General features: G+C 36.1%; 1 protein-coding gene across 1 annotated transcript in view; it reads left to right on the forward strand.

Annotated features, from left to right (window-relative positions):
• The first annotated feature begins 1,707 nt into the window (after positions 1–1,707).
• The window catches only part of SLC26A7 (solute carrier family 26 member 7), a 67,203-nt gene continuing 55,318 nt past the window's right edge, over positions 1,708–13,592 (forward strand). The window contains 2 exon segments of the mRNA XM_075085806.1: positions 1,708–2,049; positions 6,512–6,559. Coding sequence (XP_074941907.1) covers positions 1,860–2,049; positions 6,512–6,559 — 238 coding nt within the window. The 5' untranslated portion in view covers positions 1,708–1,859.

The raw sequence follows: 13,592 nt of genomic DNA on the forward strand, positions 1-13,592 counted from the left end.
CAGATTTTTTCAAACATCTTCATCATTTTGATGCAAGAAGTTTGAAGAATGGAGAATACGTTCTTGTGTGGTTAGTGATAGTTCTTTGATTTCATAGTTCTCTTTTTTTTTTTCACTTTTTCACAATATTGAGAGCTTGTAGTGAACCATGATTTTTTTAAAAAAATGGAATTAGTCTCTATTACACAAGTACCCGAATCTGGGTACATTTATACATACATATATATCTATGTGTAGAAATATATTTTGATTTTTTCCCCAGTAAATGGTATTAAAATTAGAAGTACTGAACATTTTATTGAAGCTAAGCAGCCCATGTCAGCTGAGTAACTCTCTCTGTAGCTTGAAGGATTGCTGTCCACTTTTGACAATTGAAAGCAGGGAAAGGTCTGTGTTGTGAAACACTTGGCAGCCATAAAAGCCTTGATTATGAAGCCATTTAACTGCACCTTCAAGCTAAAATCAGGGACACACACACACGCACACACACAAAACCCCCAAACTACACACACACACAAAAAAAAAAAAAGGCTGGGCAAAGAATAAGAACGTCGCAATAGTTAAAAGTGAAGGCCTGTCTGAAGCAATCTTTTCCTGCTATTTCTTTTTCCCTTTTTTCCCTTTGCACTTCTAAGGCACACAGCAGTGGAGACCACCTGATTGTCATTTGCTAGAATGAACTGCTGGGCATTTACCCTTGTGATTTTCTCCCCATTGCATTTGGAAACAAAGTCTCATTTTCCTAAAGTTGTTTTGAGTGGGCCATGCTTCAACTTTCTTCATCTTAACCTAAACAATAAAATGTAAATTAATGTATATAAATGAGACTGAAATAGTAAAAAAAGAATATTTATTTTTATTGCCTACTGCAGATCAGTGGCTGGGAAGACACTTCACCCATGTGATGGATCTTACACTCTAACTTAAATTTCTTTCCCATCCAGAGATATAAAAAACTTAGATGAATGCCACTGTGTCCTTACTCCATAGTGGATAAGGCATTTAAATGTCTCTACCGTGCTCTCATCGCTTTGTATCTGAGCACTTTGTATCATGCACAAGGTACATGAAGTTATTACAAGATCAAAGTTAATTGGTGAACTGTCTTCACTGAGAGAGCATTTCCTGGGTGGACTGCTAGGAGCAGAAAGGGGTAGCTTTGGGGAAGAATGATCATCCCGAGAGTTTTTGGCATTTCCCTTGTGGAGCTGATAGCTTGCAGACCTTCACTGCGCTTTGAGCTTGCTACACTTTAGTCTGAGACTTCAGCCTCTGGACAGAATCTGTATATCTTTTCAGCAGGACTTATTACTACCTGATGTTCCGAATTTTCTACATAAATAAGCTTTTTACTGTCATTTAGAATACAAAACAGTGATGGAGTAAAACAAGCAAAGGCTGCTGTCTTGGGCTTGGCAGGGAGATGTGTGTTCTGTTGGGCACTTCCCACTCATATTAGCATAGCCCAGCCTATATTGTACACACACCCAGTAATACCTCATTTTGCCACTGGACTGAGGCCAAAAGCACAAGCATTACAGGGAATATAAAGCGGGATGTTACTGGAAAGAATCACAAACTAATGTGAGACTAGAGCAAGTTTTTGCAAAGAGCAGAAAATGTGACCTTTTCTATAAAAGGTTCTTGTGTTTCATGTCGCTGTTTATATGACTGAAGTGTTTAATAAGTGTTTTTATTGAGTATATTTAGAGAGCGGCTGCAGAAATCTTAAGTGCTTCTGTTCATTCTTTTTTTTTCTGTAGTTTTGGAACTGCAAAATCTCACATATCTGACACAGATCAAGTTAATTCCTCAACTCTCTGCTCTTCTGAAAAAGGAACTGCTTTTGCGGGGTGGGAATGATGACAGGGGCAAAAAGGAAAAGTGCAGCCTGGAGGAAGATCCAGGCTGTTCGCTTTGAAGATATCAAAGTCTGGTGTATGAGAAGGCTGCCCATCTTGAACTGGGTGCCTGTCTACAACTGGAAAGAAAATTTGATTCCTGATACAATTTCTGGGATGATGCTAGCCATCCAACAGGTGACTCAAGGTACAGTTAACTCATTTCGGATTCATATTTTGAAATCTGGTCATGCTGAATTGGTCTGGTCTTTCTTCTGTTTTTTTCTTTTTTTTTTTCTTTCTTGTTTAATATTATCTTAAAGCTTTGGTTAAAACAAAGACATGCTGATATATCTAATGTTGATTTAATCTAAAATATACAAGGAAAAAATATATAGTCTTAACTCTTATGTGTTAGTGGATGTGAAAATGTGCATAGAAATGCTTTCTGTTATTGTAGCTGATTTCTGTGAGTTGGAACTTTACTATGGGTGGGATACTATGTATCCCACCCCTTTGACAATTTTTCAAAGACTTAATGTAGAAGATAAGAGAGCAGTAACTCTCTTCACACAGCGTACGGTTATATGCAATGTTTTATTAGGTAAATGACCACCTTTTTCCCTATTCCATATGGAAAACAAAATACGTGTGCATGATAATTGCATTGTAAGAGATGCTGTTCTGAAAGAAACATTGGCATTATGCGATTACCTGTGGAAGCCCGGAGCACAGTAGGAAAAATTAACAACTTTCTGTACATAAGGGGTGCTCCTGCCAGAGACAATACGCACGGAGAGGATCTGCCTGCATCCGCAGCTTGCGTACTTCGGCTTCTGTATTGATTTAATGCTGTATTACACTACCTATCATGTGTCTTTTCAAGCAGCAATACAAAGTAGGGGTGGAGCTAGGCTCCATTTGGCAGCTTAAAAAAAAAACATGGAAGAAAGAAAAAAAAAAGGAAAAGAAAATGGAAAACATCCCAAATACAAAAGCCTGCACAATGACCTGCAGTAACCTAATGCCCCAGTAGTCCGGGTTTGTAAAGTGATTGGTACTGGGGAATAAATGCTTTTGTCAGGTTCTTTTAATGTGTCTTTGATAGTGTCACCTTCTTTTGGCAATATTTTGTATTTGTCCCAGGCAAATCACAGTTTCTTATCTGCCTCAGTTGGACTTTAACTCCTTCCCTTATGTAAAATATATATATTATTTCTTAACGATTTCCCATATTAGCTATGTTTAACTGTCATTCATGCTGTTAAATCATAAGCACTCCTTTAACTGAATTATGCTGGAACTGGAAACAACTGATTTGTGTAAGTATTTTTGCTTTTAAAGTAATTAGGAACATCTGCATTGACATGCTTTAACTTTAAGAACCTTAATACCGTAACACTGCAAAGGATCTAATTTCACTGGTATGTGCATATACAACAATTGTAGTTAAAATGCTTCTAATAACAGTCTGTTGAAATTCATCAAAATTGTTAAGTTAAACAGCAGTTCTGCACTGCTGGTAGTTTTAGCCAGGATTTTCTTGTTTGAATCTTGTACCAAGAAGTAATTTAATGTAACAAATAAATTTAAGAAGATCTATTTAAGACAGAAAATACTGGGGTTTCTTTTCTGGATTATTTTAAGTACCTAGAAATAATTTTATCCTTATTTTATGCTGTTTAAAAACAAATACATTGAAACTCTTCCCTCCTGCTGACCTGTTTTCCCTTTCTCTCTCCTCACTGCTTCTCAAGATTTCAGAAAGATTTTAGGGGACAAAAAAAAAAGAATTTAATACCAAAGCATTTTATCATGTTTGTGGTGCTTTAACTTGAACACAACATATTTATTTAGACTCTGCTTGCAGTAGCTCTTTTCATAGTGTTGTAAGTGACCAGAAATATCCTTTAATGGTTTTACAGAGAGGGTTATGCAAGAAAATAAAAAGTCCCATTTGACATATAACATGAAGAGAAAAGACCCTACATTTTGAGAGGACTTACAGTGTCTGTTTCTTTCCACTCACAAAATAAAACAATAAGTTTTGTAATGAAATGGAAAGCAGAAATTCTAACAATGGTAGGAAAAAATTAGTAACCAGTGAAAAGTGACATGCAGAGCACAGTGTCATTTGGTGTTGCAGCAACATGTTTAAGTAAATTCAAGTATATGGAAATAAACTTGAGTTATGGAAGTATATGGAAAACTCTGCAGTTGTATTTGTATGCAACAATCTTCTGAGTGATGAAGGTTGCATACTCCAGGGTAGAGAGCAGTCCAGTAGCCTGAGAATAATTAAGATCTTCCAAATGAGCTGTGTTTTTCACAATTTCTTACTGTGGGATTTCTTACTCATCTGGCATTGGCCTTGCTCAGACTATTCAGGTTGGCAGCTCCTCTGATCTGGTGTAACGTGTTTGTGTTCCAACCTCTAATCTAAATTTTAGATTATATAGCTGGCTTGCCTTTGTAAAGGAAGAAAGGAAAGAGGAAAGTCACTGTCCTTAGTGTGTTGTAGTGAATGCAACAAAGATAGTGCTCATAACTGCTCCTCACAGAATTTTCAGAAGTTTTTTTCTGGAGAATTCCTATGCAAAAGCAGGTTTTGGTGTCTGCCTTATAAGTGAAAAAAAAAAACCAAACCCCAAAAAAGCAAATTAGTAGAAATATCAGCAATCAGTGCATGCAGATAATGTTTACTCCCAAAAGGTCTTTTATAAAGGTATAAGGTAGTTCAGAATAATGGTTTTTATGCCATCTTTTATTTTGGATAAAGTTATAAGGAGCTAGTACCATTCATCTTCTGATTTTCAGGGTCAAAATTATTAGTTTCTAAATGTGACTTAAGCCTTCAAACTCCTGTAAGATACCTTCAAATCAGCTACTTGAAAATGGAAACACTTGAGCTCATATATCAGTTTAGGTTTGAATGTCTTCCATCATGACACACTTAAACTAGAAACTAAGTCCTATGGTGACAGAGTCTAGGAATGGTGTACAAGAAAGGCATGCTACCTTTTTACCTTTTTTTTTTTGTTAATTTAATTGTCTTTACTTCTATGTACAGTGTAGAAGAAATGGATCTTTAGAAGGTAAGGTGTTACCTTACCTAACACTGAGCTAAGGTAAAACCATATGCCTCTGTGCTTAAGGTGTTATCCTTACTATCTGACAATGTTATCTAATAAAGAGTATAGTAACTATCAAAGAATCCATACGAAATTATGTAATAATTTCTGCAGAAAGTGAATCTTCTAATGCTACTTTTCAAATGCTTTGAAACATTTTCAAAACATGCCCAAGTCATATTTGACCATTCAGAGGGAATCCATTGAACAGTAGCGTGCAGTACAACAAATGGATCCAGTAGTGGGTTGGGAGAGAGGAGACCAAGGAATGTAGGGAGATGGGAAGGAAAGGCATGGAATTAGCATGATGTACTGCTTGGCATTTGTGATGAAAGAGTCATTGATGAAACCAAGCAGTCATTCTTCAGGTGTTTCTATATTTGTTTCATTGTCTGCTAAAAATGCCAAGTTAATCCTAATTCATGAGTCCCAAAATTCAGTGTTGAGCTCTTCCGTCCTATTCACCTATCGAGACTCTACTTGTATGGTCTCTGTGTATGTTCTTTAATTTTAGAGTCTTTTAGCTAATTTCACAGAAGATGGAGAAGGAAGTGTCAAAAATAATTGTGTTTCTACAAATTTCATGAAAATGGCCAGAGGAAACAGACCCTACAAGTTCTAAAAAGTGATAATAGAAACTCATACCTTGTTGGGCATTAGATAATCTGTGTAGTCCTTTCAAACACACCAAAAAGAAAGATTCCATTGGAGCTTGACTATCTGACTGCAAAGTCAGTCAACCACATGTCAAAACCAGTAGAAGAAACTAGGCTTCATTAGTTCCAGCTATCATTTAATAATATAGAGCTCAACACCCAGTTTTTCAGATGCAGAATCCTTATTCTTACTCTGATATATAAGGTTGAAAAATAACCTTTAAATCTAAAATGAACTTTGTCATCCAGTCTTGAAGTTTGCTATATACTTTCACCAACAGTTAAGAAATTTGAGCTTTCATGTTTTGGTAACCGCTACCTCATTTATCTGTGTTTCTCAAAAATCTGTTATTGATAGACATCTAGATAGTCATCTAGAGCAAGATGACTCTAAATTAACAAGTAAATCCTTAATTTGCTTCTTGGATTAACACTTCATTGCTCTTTTCCCTTTCCCTTTAAAACTATTAATATCTCATCAATAGTCATCATATGACGATTTTTCTTTCCGTTTAGTTCTGTGTTCCTCACCTATACACAAAAATTCAATTGCTAGATCCATGTAGATGTCTCATAAATCCCTAATCTGGTTTTTTTTTTAATCCAAATTGAGGTTGTCCTAATAAAACAAAGGTTGTGCAGTGTAGGTATCTAGTTCTCAGCAAGCTGCTTTTAGGTTTCTTATTACTCAATGGAGATCTAGCTGATAAGAGTTAGTGAATTTTATGGTGTTCAGTCTGCTGTGGGAGGTGGTGAATGACTGTCTTTACATTACTTTTTTTTTTCTTTTTCTTTCATTCACTTATTAAACTGTCTTTATCTTGATCCATGAATTTTCTCACTTTTGCTTTTCTGGTTCTCTCCTCCATCCTTTCAGGGAGAGTGAGTAAGTGGCTGGGTGGCTGCTTAGCTGCTGGCCAGGATCAACCCACCACAGAAGCGATTCAACAGACTAAATCTAACCATCTACTTTGTTAAGGCTGATTGATTATATTGGCAAGATTTCCGTTGAGTGTAACACAGGACTGGCTCAGGTGTAGACACTGATGATGTAGACATAATATTTAGGTGAGGTGTGTCTCAGCCATTATATCTGTGGCATTGTGGGTAATAAACAGTTCATATTCCACATTGTTAAAGGCAGGTCTTACTGGTTTTTTTTTCCTGTAACTCATCCATTGACCTTTTGTAATAATATCAGAATTCTCTTTGTGGCTTTTTCATGTGACCTAGACACAACCTACTGGACACGAGAAGCATACTTTGATCAAGCTGTGTCTGAATTTTGCTCAGTTTCCTTCCATGCTAATATTAAGATGCATTATGATGCAGTCCTTCCATGTAGCTAAATCTCATAAAGCTGTCATTTTGGTTTTTTTCTGTAGCCTTCTGAACACATGCTGTAGCCCCTTCATACCTCTTCAGAATGCAGCTGCTTAACTCATTTTCACAGTCTGTGGTAACTTTTTATTGCATCAAGCAAATTATTCACCTTTACTTTCAAGGCCTTTCAGAGGTAATCTTTCTTGGTATCATTTATTCATTACCAGGCTGTTGATCTGTCTCTCATTAATCCATTTTGCTAGCCTTCATCCAGTCTTGTCTTTTCAAAACTAGCTTTGAGCCTTCTCTAAGGATTTAAATTATGCAATGTATGTTGGTCAGTACATCACATCTCAGTATTTGCTTTTGGATTGTTATTTAGAATGTGTTTCTTTGTGATTTTGTTGTTGTTGTTGTTTGTTTGTTTTTATAGTTTTTTTTCCTGGGCAGAACTATAAATACTGGCCAAAAAGACTGGCATCTAGAAGTCATGTAGGTAACGCTGCAATCCATCACTAAGTTTCTCTGACCATCATGGGCTGTAAAAAAAGAAGTCTGAGTTTGAAAAAGTCTATGCAAATACACCCTCTGTCACACAGCTGAGTTCATCGCCAGAGAAATTATCCCCAAAGTTAGTCTGCCAGAATATGTATAGTAGTATACATTATTTATTTATGTATGTCATTTCTCTATACAGTTAGGGGGCACAAATGTATCTGAAGCATTTTGGTTAGGACATTATAAAATGAAAATCAAGTGCTCTGCTTAATATCTGAAGTTGCCTTACTCTTTCTTGATGTAAATTCCTAATGTAGATGCCTAACTTCAGACAACGTCAACCCTTTCCCCCAAGCTTCTTCCAAGAAATCACTTGAGGTTTAGATAATTATAATCCTCTTCTGCAAGCCACTAATGACCAGACAAACTCCTGCTTGGACGAATACATGACTTAATTTCTGTTTTGTTATTCACTGGGTGATGATAATACTTGCACCCTGCACTTTTCATTATAGCATCTTGGAGCTCTTTACACTGTCCAGTAATAGAAAAGTATATGGGGAGGGCAATTAGAAACACAAAAGTGCTTTTTCTTGGGACACAGACATGACTCATGCAATACTGTATTGACAGTTTATGGTGCAATTAATACAGGTTTCAGTTATTTGCTATTAATACAAATGTCCAACATTACAACTCAGTTAGACCCTTCCAAAAAAACCCAAACTCACAAATGTTTCTTCAACCTTAGAAGAAAAGAGGTCAAAACAAAGACATGGTACTTTCTGCTTAAGTATTTGGTCTAAATTGAAGCTGAAGTACAAAATTAGTACTTTGTCTCAGTTTTCCTGAAGGATGATGACTTTGCCCATGGGGGAAATGGTCAAGTGCATGGATATGTAATTGAGAGTAAACACAGAAAATAAAACACACTCAGATAAAGGGCTGAATGGGTAATTGTCATCTCAAAATTCTGAAAGAATAGGTAACTGACATTGTAGATCCAGTAACAAGTACCTCTGATGAATCTGTCAAATCTGGAGTTATATTCTACGATCGGATAATAGTGAGTATCCAAGTTACAAGTCTGCATTGCAGAGGAGGGACTGGACCGGATGCAAGCAATAGAGGTGTATTTCCCTTTAAAGATAATAAAATAATATTTGCATGTATAGCATTAAAGGATACCAGAGTGGTTGGCTGTGCTACCCAATTCTGAAGCAAGGCTCTAGGACAGCTAGTAGGTTTTCCTTCAGATTTATATATGTATTCTAAAGACAACTCTGCTGATGCTCTCAAGTAGGGGTAGTTTTAGTGATCTGCTGGAAATTAATTAGCCTCCTTGAAAAGAATGGGTTGTTAGGTGGATTAGGAGCTGCAAAGAAGCCGATGACCCCAGGTAGTGCTGACTGTTGATCTATTATCTGAAATATAGTGTGTAATTTTGGTTGCCTCTGTTCATGGAAGAAGATTTCAAACGTCAGTAGGAGAAGAAAAGGCTAGGAGAAGGATCAGGAAAAAAAAAAAAGGAAAGATTATACCTGGGAGAAGACTTAAAAATCTTGAACAGGTTAATTAAAGCCTGAGAAGGTTTTTCCTTATCAGGAAAGGCATTTAAAGTAAAGGACAGTTGCAGCACATGAACAAATGTGTATAAAGTGCCATGAATATTTTTAGACTTAAAACTGGAAGTAGTTCTAAAAATATTCCATTAAAATATTGGGATAAGAAGATGTATCTCCTTAACATATAATTCCATTCATAGGTGTACTAAATTACCTGTTTTCCTGTCATTAAAGAGAATGGAACACAGGGCACAAAGGGGTTCCTTCACAAGTTTATGTTTCCTTTCAATATCTGTTGCTGCTCAGAAAAACTGGGAAGTTTTGAACTGAGTTGTATCTATTAATAAGTTAAGGAAAATGTGGTGTTTCTTTCAAACTATGATACTTTCACTGTATTTCTGGATTCGATCTTTATTTTGCTACATTCCTGGTATTTGGCTGGAATCATAAACATTATGCTATTTGTTTTGAAATAAACATCTGTCCATGTGTTATACTGCATATACTCAAAAGCTGCCCATGTGGAAGCATGAGGGTGTAATTTTTGGACTTTCAAATTTATCAGATTTGGGATTATGGCAGTGTTTGTAAATTTTTAAAAATATAATTTTTTGTAGTCAGCTAGCACATGGATATACTTCGTATGGAATTCATATGTAGTGTTATACATTAGCTGCCTTTCCTATGACCTATTGTGAACAAGTTTGGCTCAAGTGGGTTTTGGTGGGCTGTTTTTTGGGGGGGTGGAGGGCCCTTGAGACACATTTCCTCTAAAAGTGAAATATGTAGATGGCATCTGATGAAATCAGTATTGTTATTCCTGCCAACTTCTTTTTTCATTCTGCAAGCCCAGTAATAACTCACTGAGGATTGGTGTGTTTTGTATGTTTTAATTAAAGTTAATTTAATTTTGAGCTGGATTTATTGCTGAACAACTAATTCCTTAACACTGGCTGGAGACCTTGCCGTTAAAAAAACGAACGATACTGCCTTCATGCATTCCAGAACTGGTGCCCAGAGTTTTGGAAGGCATGATGCCAAAAACTTATACATTTTTTTTTTTTTTTTAGCTTTTCATGGAGGAACCCCAGCTGTGTCTTCTCAAGGGTTATGGTTGCTGGGGATTTTTTTTCAGGTTCTGACCATATATGTAGACATAAATATACTCTGAGCAGACTAACTGGAGCTAATAATTTTATTAAGGGGTAGAGCTGTCTTGTAAATATACATCTGGCATACAAATAGCATGTATAGATGAAATTGAATAAGCACATTTGGAAACTGAGCCAGAAAAATCTCCTGGAGAATGCATTGGAGAATCCATGATATAAATGATATAAATCATAAATGATTTGTGGAAGTGTCCAGCTGAACTCTGTTATAGTTCTCCTATACAAAGAATAGTGATGTAAGCTGATCATGAAACGTAACATGTTAGTAAGTAAATGTAGGGCAATGTTTCATATTTATACCACTTTCCAGCAGAGAAGAAAGGCACTGATGCTGCTGTGCATGCAATATTTCATTTCTGATGCCTACTAGAATTCTTCCAAGTTATACATGTGCTAATACAGACCTGTCTGACAGACTATTAGAAATGTGAATTTGGCTTCTGAATGACCTCTGACTCCTTTGGAGCCTAATGTCCAGGTACACTTGTCTTAGTATGACCAGATGAGCTGCGCAGATGTCGGATCCCTGCGCCTGGGGGGTGCCTGAGCACCATGGACAGAGACTGACAAACCCAGGAAATGTTGATTCCCTGAAGGAAGAAGACGAAGAAATTACATCATCTATAATATTCTGGGTCAGCTTTTAGTGCTGAGATCCTTGGCCAGCAATTTGTCAAAATGGATGCCCTTTTAATGGATTTCAAAAGTCCAGTTCATCTTAATTAAGGCCTGTCAGCAGTCACGACTGGTCTTTGTTTCTCCACAGCATTGGTGCTTCTCAGAAGATTATCTCATAGTTACCTGCTTGCCAGAAACTTCTTATGGGTTTCATTCTCTGTTTATTCTTATTGAGATGCAAAGGAATTTCCCTTTAATCCACTTTCAAAATGCCTCTTTCATGTTATTTTGGAGGGGGCCAGATTCTTCAGGTATTATGGCTGACCATTGTGGAATAGTTCATAGAATTCTGTGTATAATAGTTTATAAATTATCTGTGGTGTTTAGATATTGTATCAAATTCATCTTAAAGAGGTCTAAACATTGAATCTCTGATTATCTCTCAATAGTCATAACTTTTTTTCCAGGAGATCCATTAAAAGAAAATAAAATACTAGATTTATTTTTTTTCTGTCTGTTTTTGGGTAAATCCAAAATGTACAGAAGGGTCAAGCCATCTCAAATAGAGATAGCTTTATTAGGTACAGAAGGGTCAAGCTATCTTGAATAGAGAATTAATTAATGGATCACATCGTTCATTTGTTTCTTCTACCATAATACTTGAATATTCTTTCTTTTGAACATCAAGATACAAGTGTCAGTACCTGGAAATTTGCAAAGTGGCAGAATAGGCAGTGCTTTCTCAAATATACCTTTGATGCAGTTATCAGATGGTACACTGGCAGAGCTGCATTTCAGATACTGTACGACTAATACAGCTGAGATGCTTAATTCTCACCAGACTGAAGGAGACAGTTGCATGGGAAGAAACGACACTGAAACATCCTTCAAAAAAGAGAATGGTTGCTAACTCAACATTCTGTGGTCTCTGAAAGATTTATGGTACGTTTTGCATAATCTGTCCTCCCATCTTGCTTTTACATTCTTAATTTGCCTCAGGATTTGAATCACAGAACTAAGGAATGATTTTAAGCTCTTTGTACTTTGTCTTTAAATAAGTCAGACAGAAGGTACAATCCACATGTGTAGCCCTAGCAAATGATGCCATTAGGAAACACAGATCTTGCAAGCATGAAGTGTGTCTGTACACCATTAAGAGAATTGATACTGAGCTTTCCAGGTTTCAGAGGTAAATGACATTATTTCCAAAGGATCATTTTGTGTTAATAGCTCTTAACAAGCCAGAGTCAAAGAATCTTCCAGAACTGTAGGTTTGTATAGGAAAATTGTTATGAAATGTAATATTAAAAATGTTTTCTGCAGTGGCTTTTTTTTCTTCAGCAAAAGTTAGCTATCTTGGAATTGGAAATTAAAAGCTGCGATATGAATCATTGGGTGTCTGATCTTTTAGTTCTCCAAGTGGGTTTGATAGGACGCTAATTAAATATGTGTTAATTCTATGTTTTAGGGCATCTACAGGAAATATATATATATTTCAGCTTTATGAACAAAGGGAGAAATTTTCTTTTTCTGAAACACCAGAGAGTGACCACAACTGCAGATAGCATTTTGAGTGGGATAAGATGTATTAGTGTTATTTTGGGTTCCCCAAACTTGGGGATTGACAATCTTAATATAGTCACATTTAAGAATAAAAGGTTACAGTAACAAAATCTATTTGAATATATATGATACCAGAAAAACTTTGAAATTTATAGCTTTCAGTGTAAATAATAAATGATACAAATTTTGAAACTCCTCAGATCAATTATAGATTTACTGCTTTTCCTGCTTCTTCATTTAAATTTCTGGCTTGGGTATATTTCCAGAAGGCATGGTATAGCTTTCATCAGAACACATGTATGTCTCATAAGCTCATTTCCAGATGCAGAAAATTGTTAACTAGTTGACCGTACTCTCATGATTCATAGCTCTTTCTATGGAAAATATTTTTTTATTTCTGTAGTTTTTGCACTAGCCTCATTAGCAGAAACTATCAACTTAACAAACTGAGACCTTTCTCATGTGGTAGGACATGGCCTTTTTTCTATTTGTATCATGCTTTTATTTGGTAGTTATCTGCATTTGAATTTACCAACAGCAGTGCACCATCTCTTTTTTCAGTGTGGCATGGCAGAGTATTGTTATGCATCCAGTGCTGGTCAGAAAGCATGGTTTCCAATGACACTCTGTTGTACAATGTTATCTTATGATAAGGAGGTAGTTAAAATAGAGAACCATGATATTAATGTACTGTGTCCTAGCTTACGGTTCATTCTTTGTTTGCATTTTTTTCCATGGAATTTATGTTCTTAATGTCACTGCCATGGAGGCTTCTCCATTTTACCAGTGAAGATTATGTGGGATCCTTATTTTATGATCTGTTTCTTTTGAGTATTATTACCGTTTGGAATTTTAAAAAAATTAAGTAATGTTTCCTGTCTTTTGACTAGTTCTTGAGCATATGGAATGCATTGTAGCAAAGTTTAATATGAAAATTAATGAAGTGAGCTGAAATATACTACTGATTATATCATTTAAAGTATTTGAACCTTTGAACATTATATACCTAATCAGAAAGCCTGAAGTCTTTACTAATTCTATTTCATAATGCAGCTCTGCTCTTGCACATGATTGACATGCTTCAGTCATGGGAACAAAAAGCTAAGAAAGAGAGCCAGGACCAGAGTCAAAGGCTGGTAATTTTAGCTCTGTCCTGACTGCCATGACCTCACCATGAAAAGAATGAGACTGCTTCTAGAAACTTAATACAAAAACACCGTGAAAG

Source organism: Phalacrocorax aristotelis, chromosome 2 (genome assembly GCF_949628215.1).
Source record: "Phalacrocorax aristotelis chromosome 2, bGulAri2.1, whole genome shotgun sequence".
Taxonomy (NCBI): domain Eukaryota; kingdom Metazoa; phylum Chordata; class Aves; order Suliformes; family Phalacrocoracidae; genus Phalacrocorax; species Phalacrocorax aristotelis.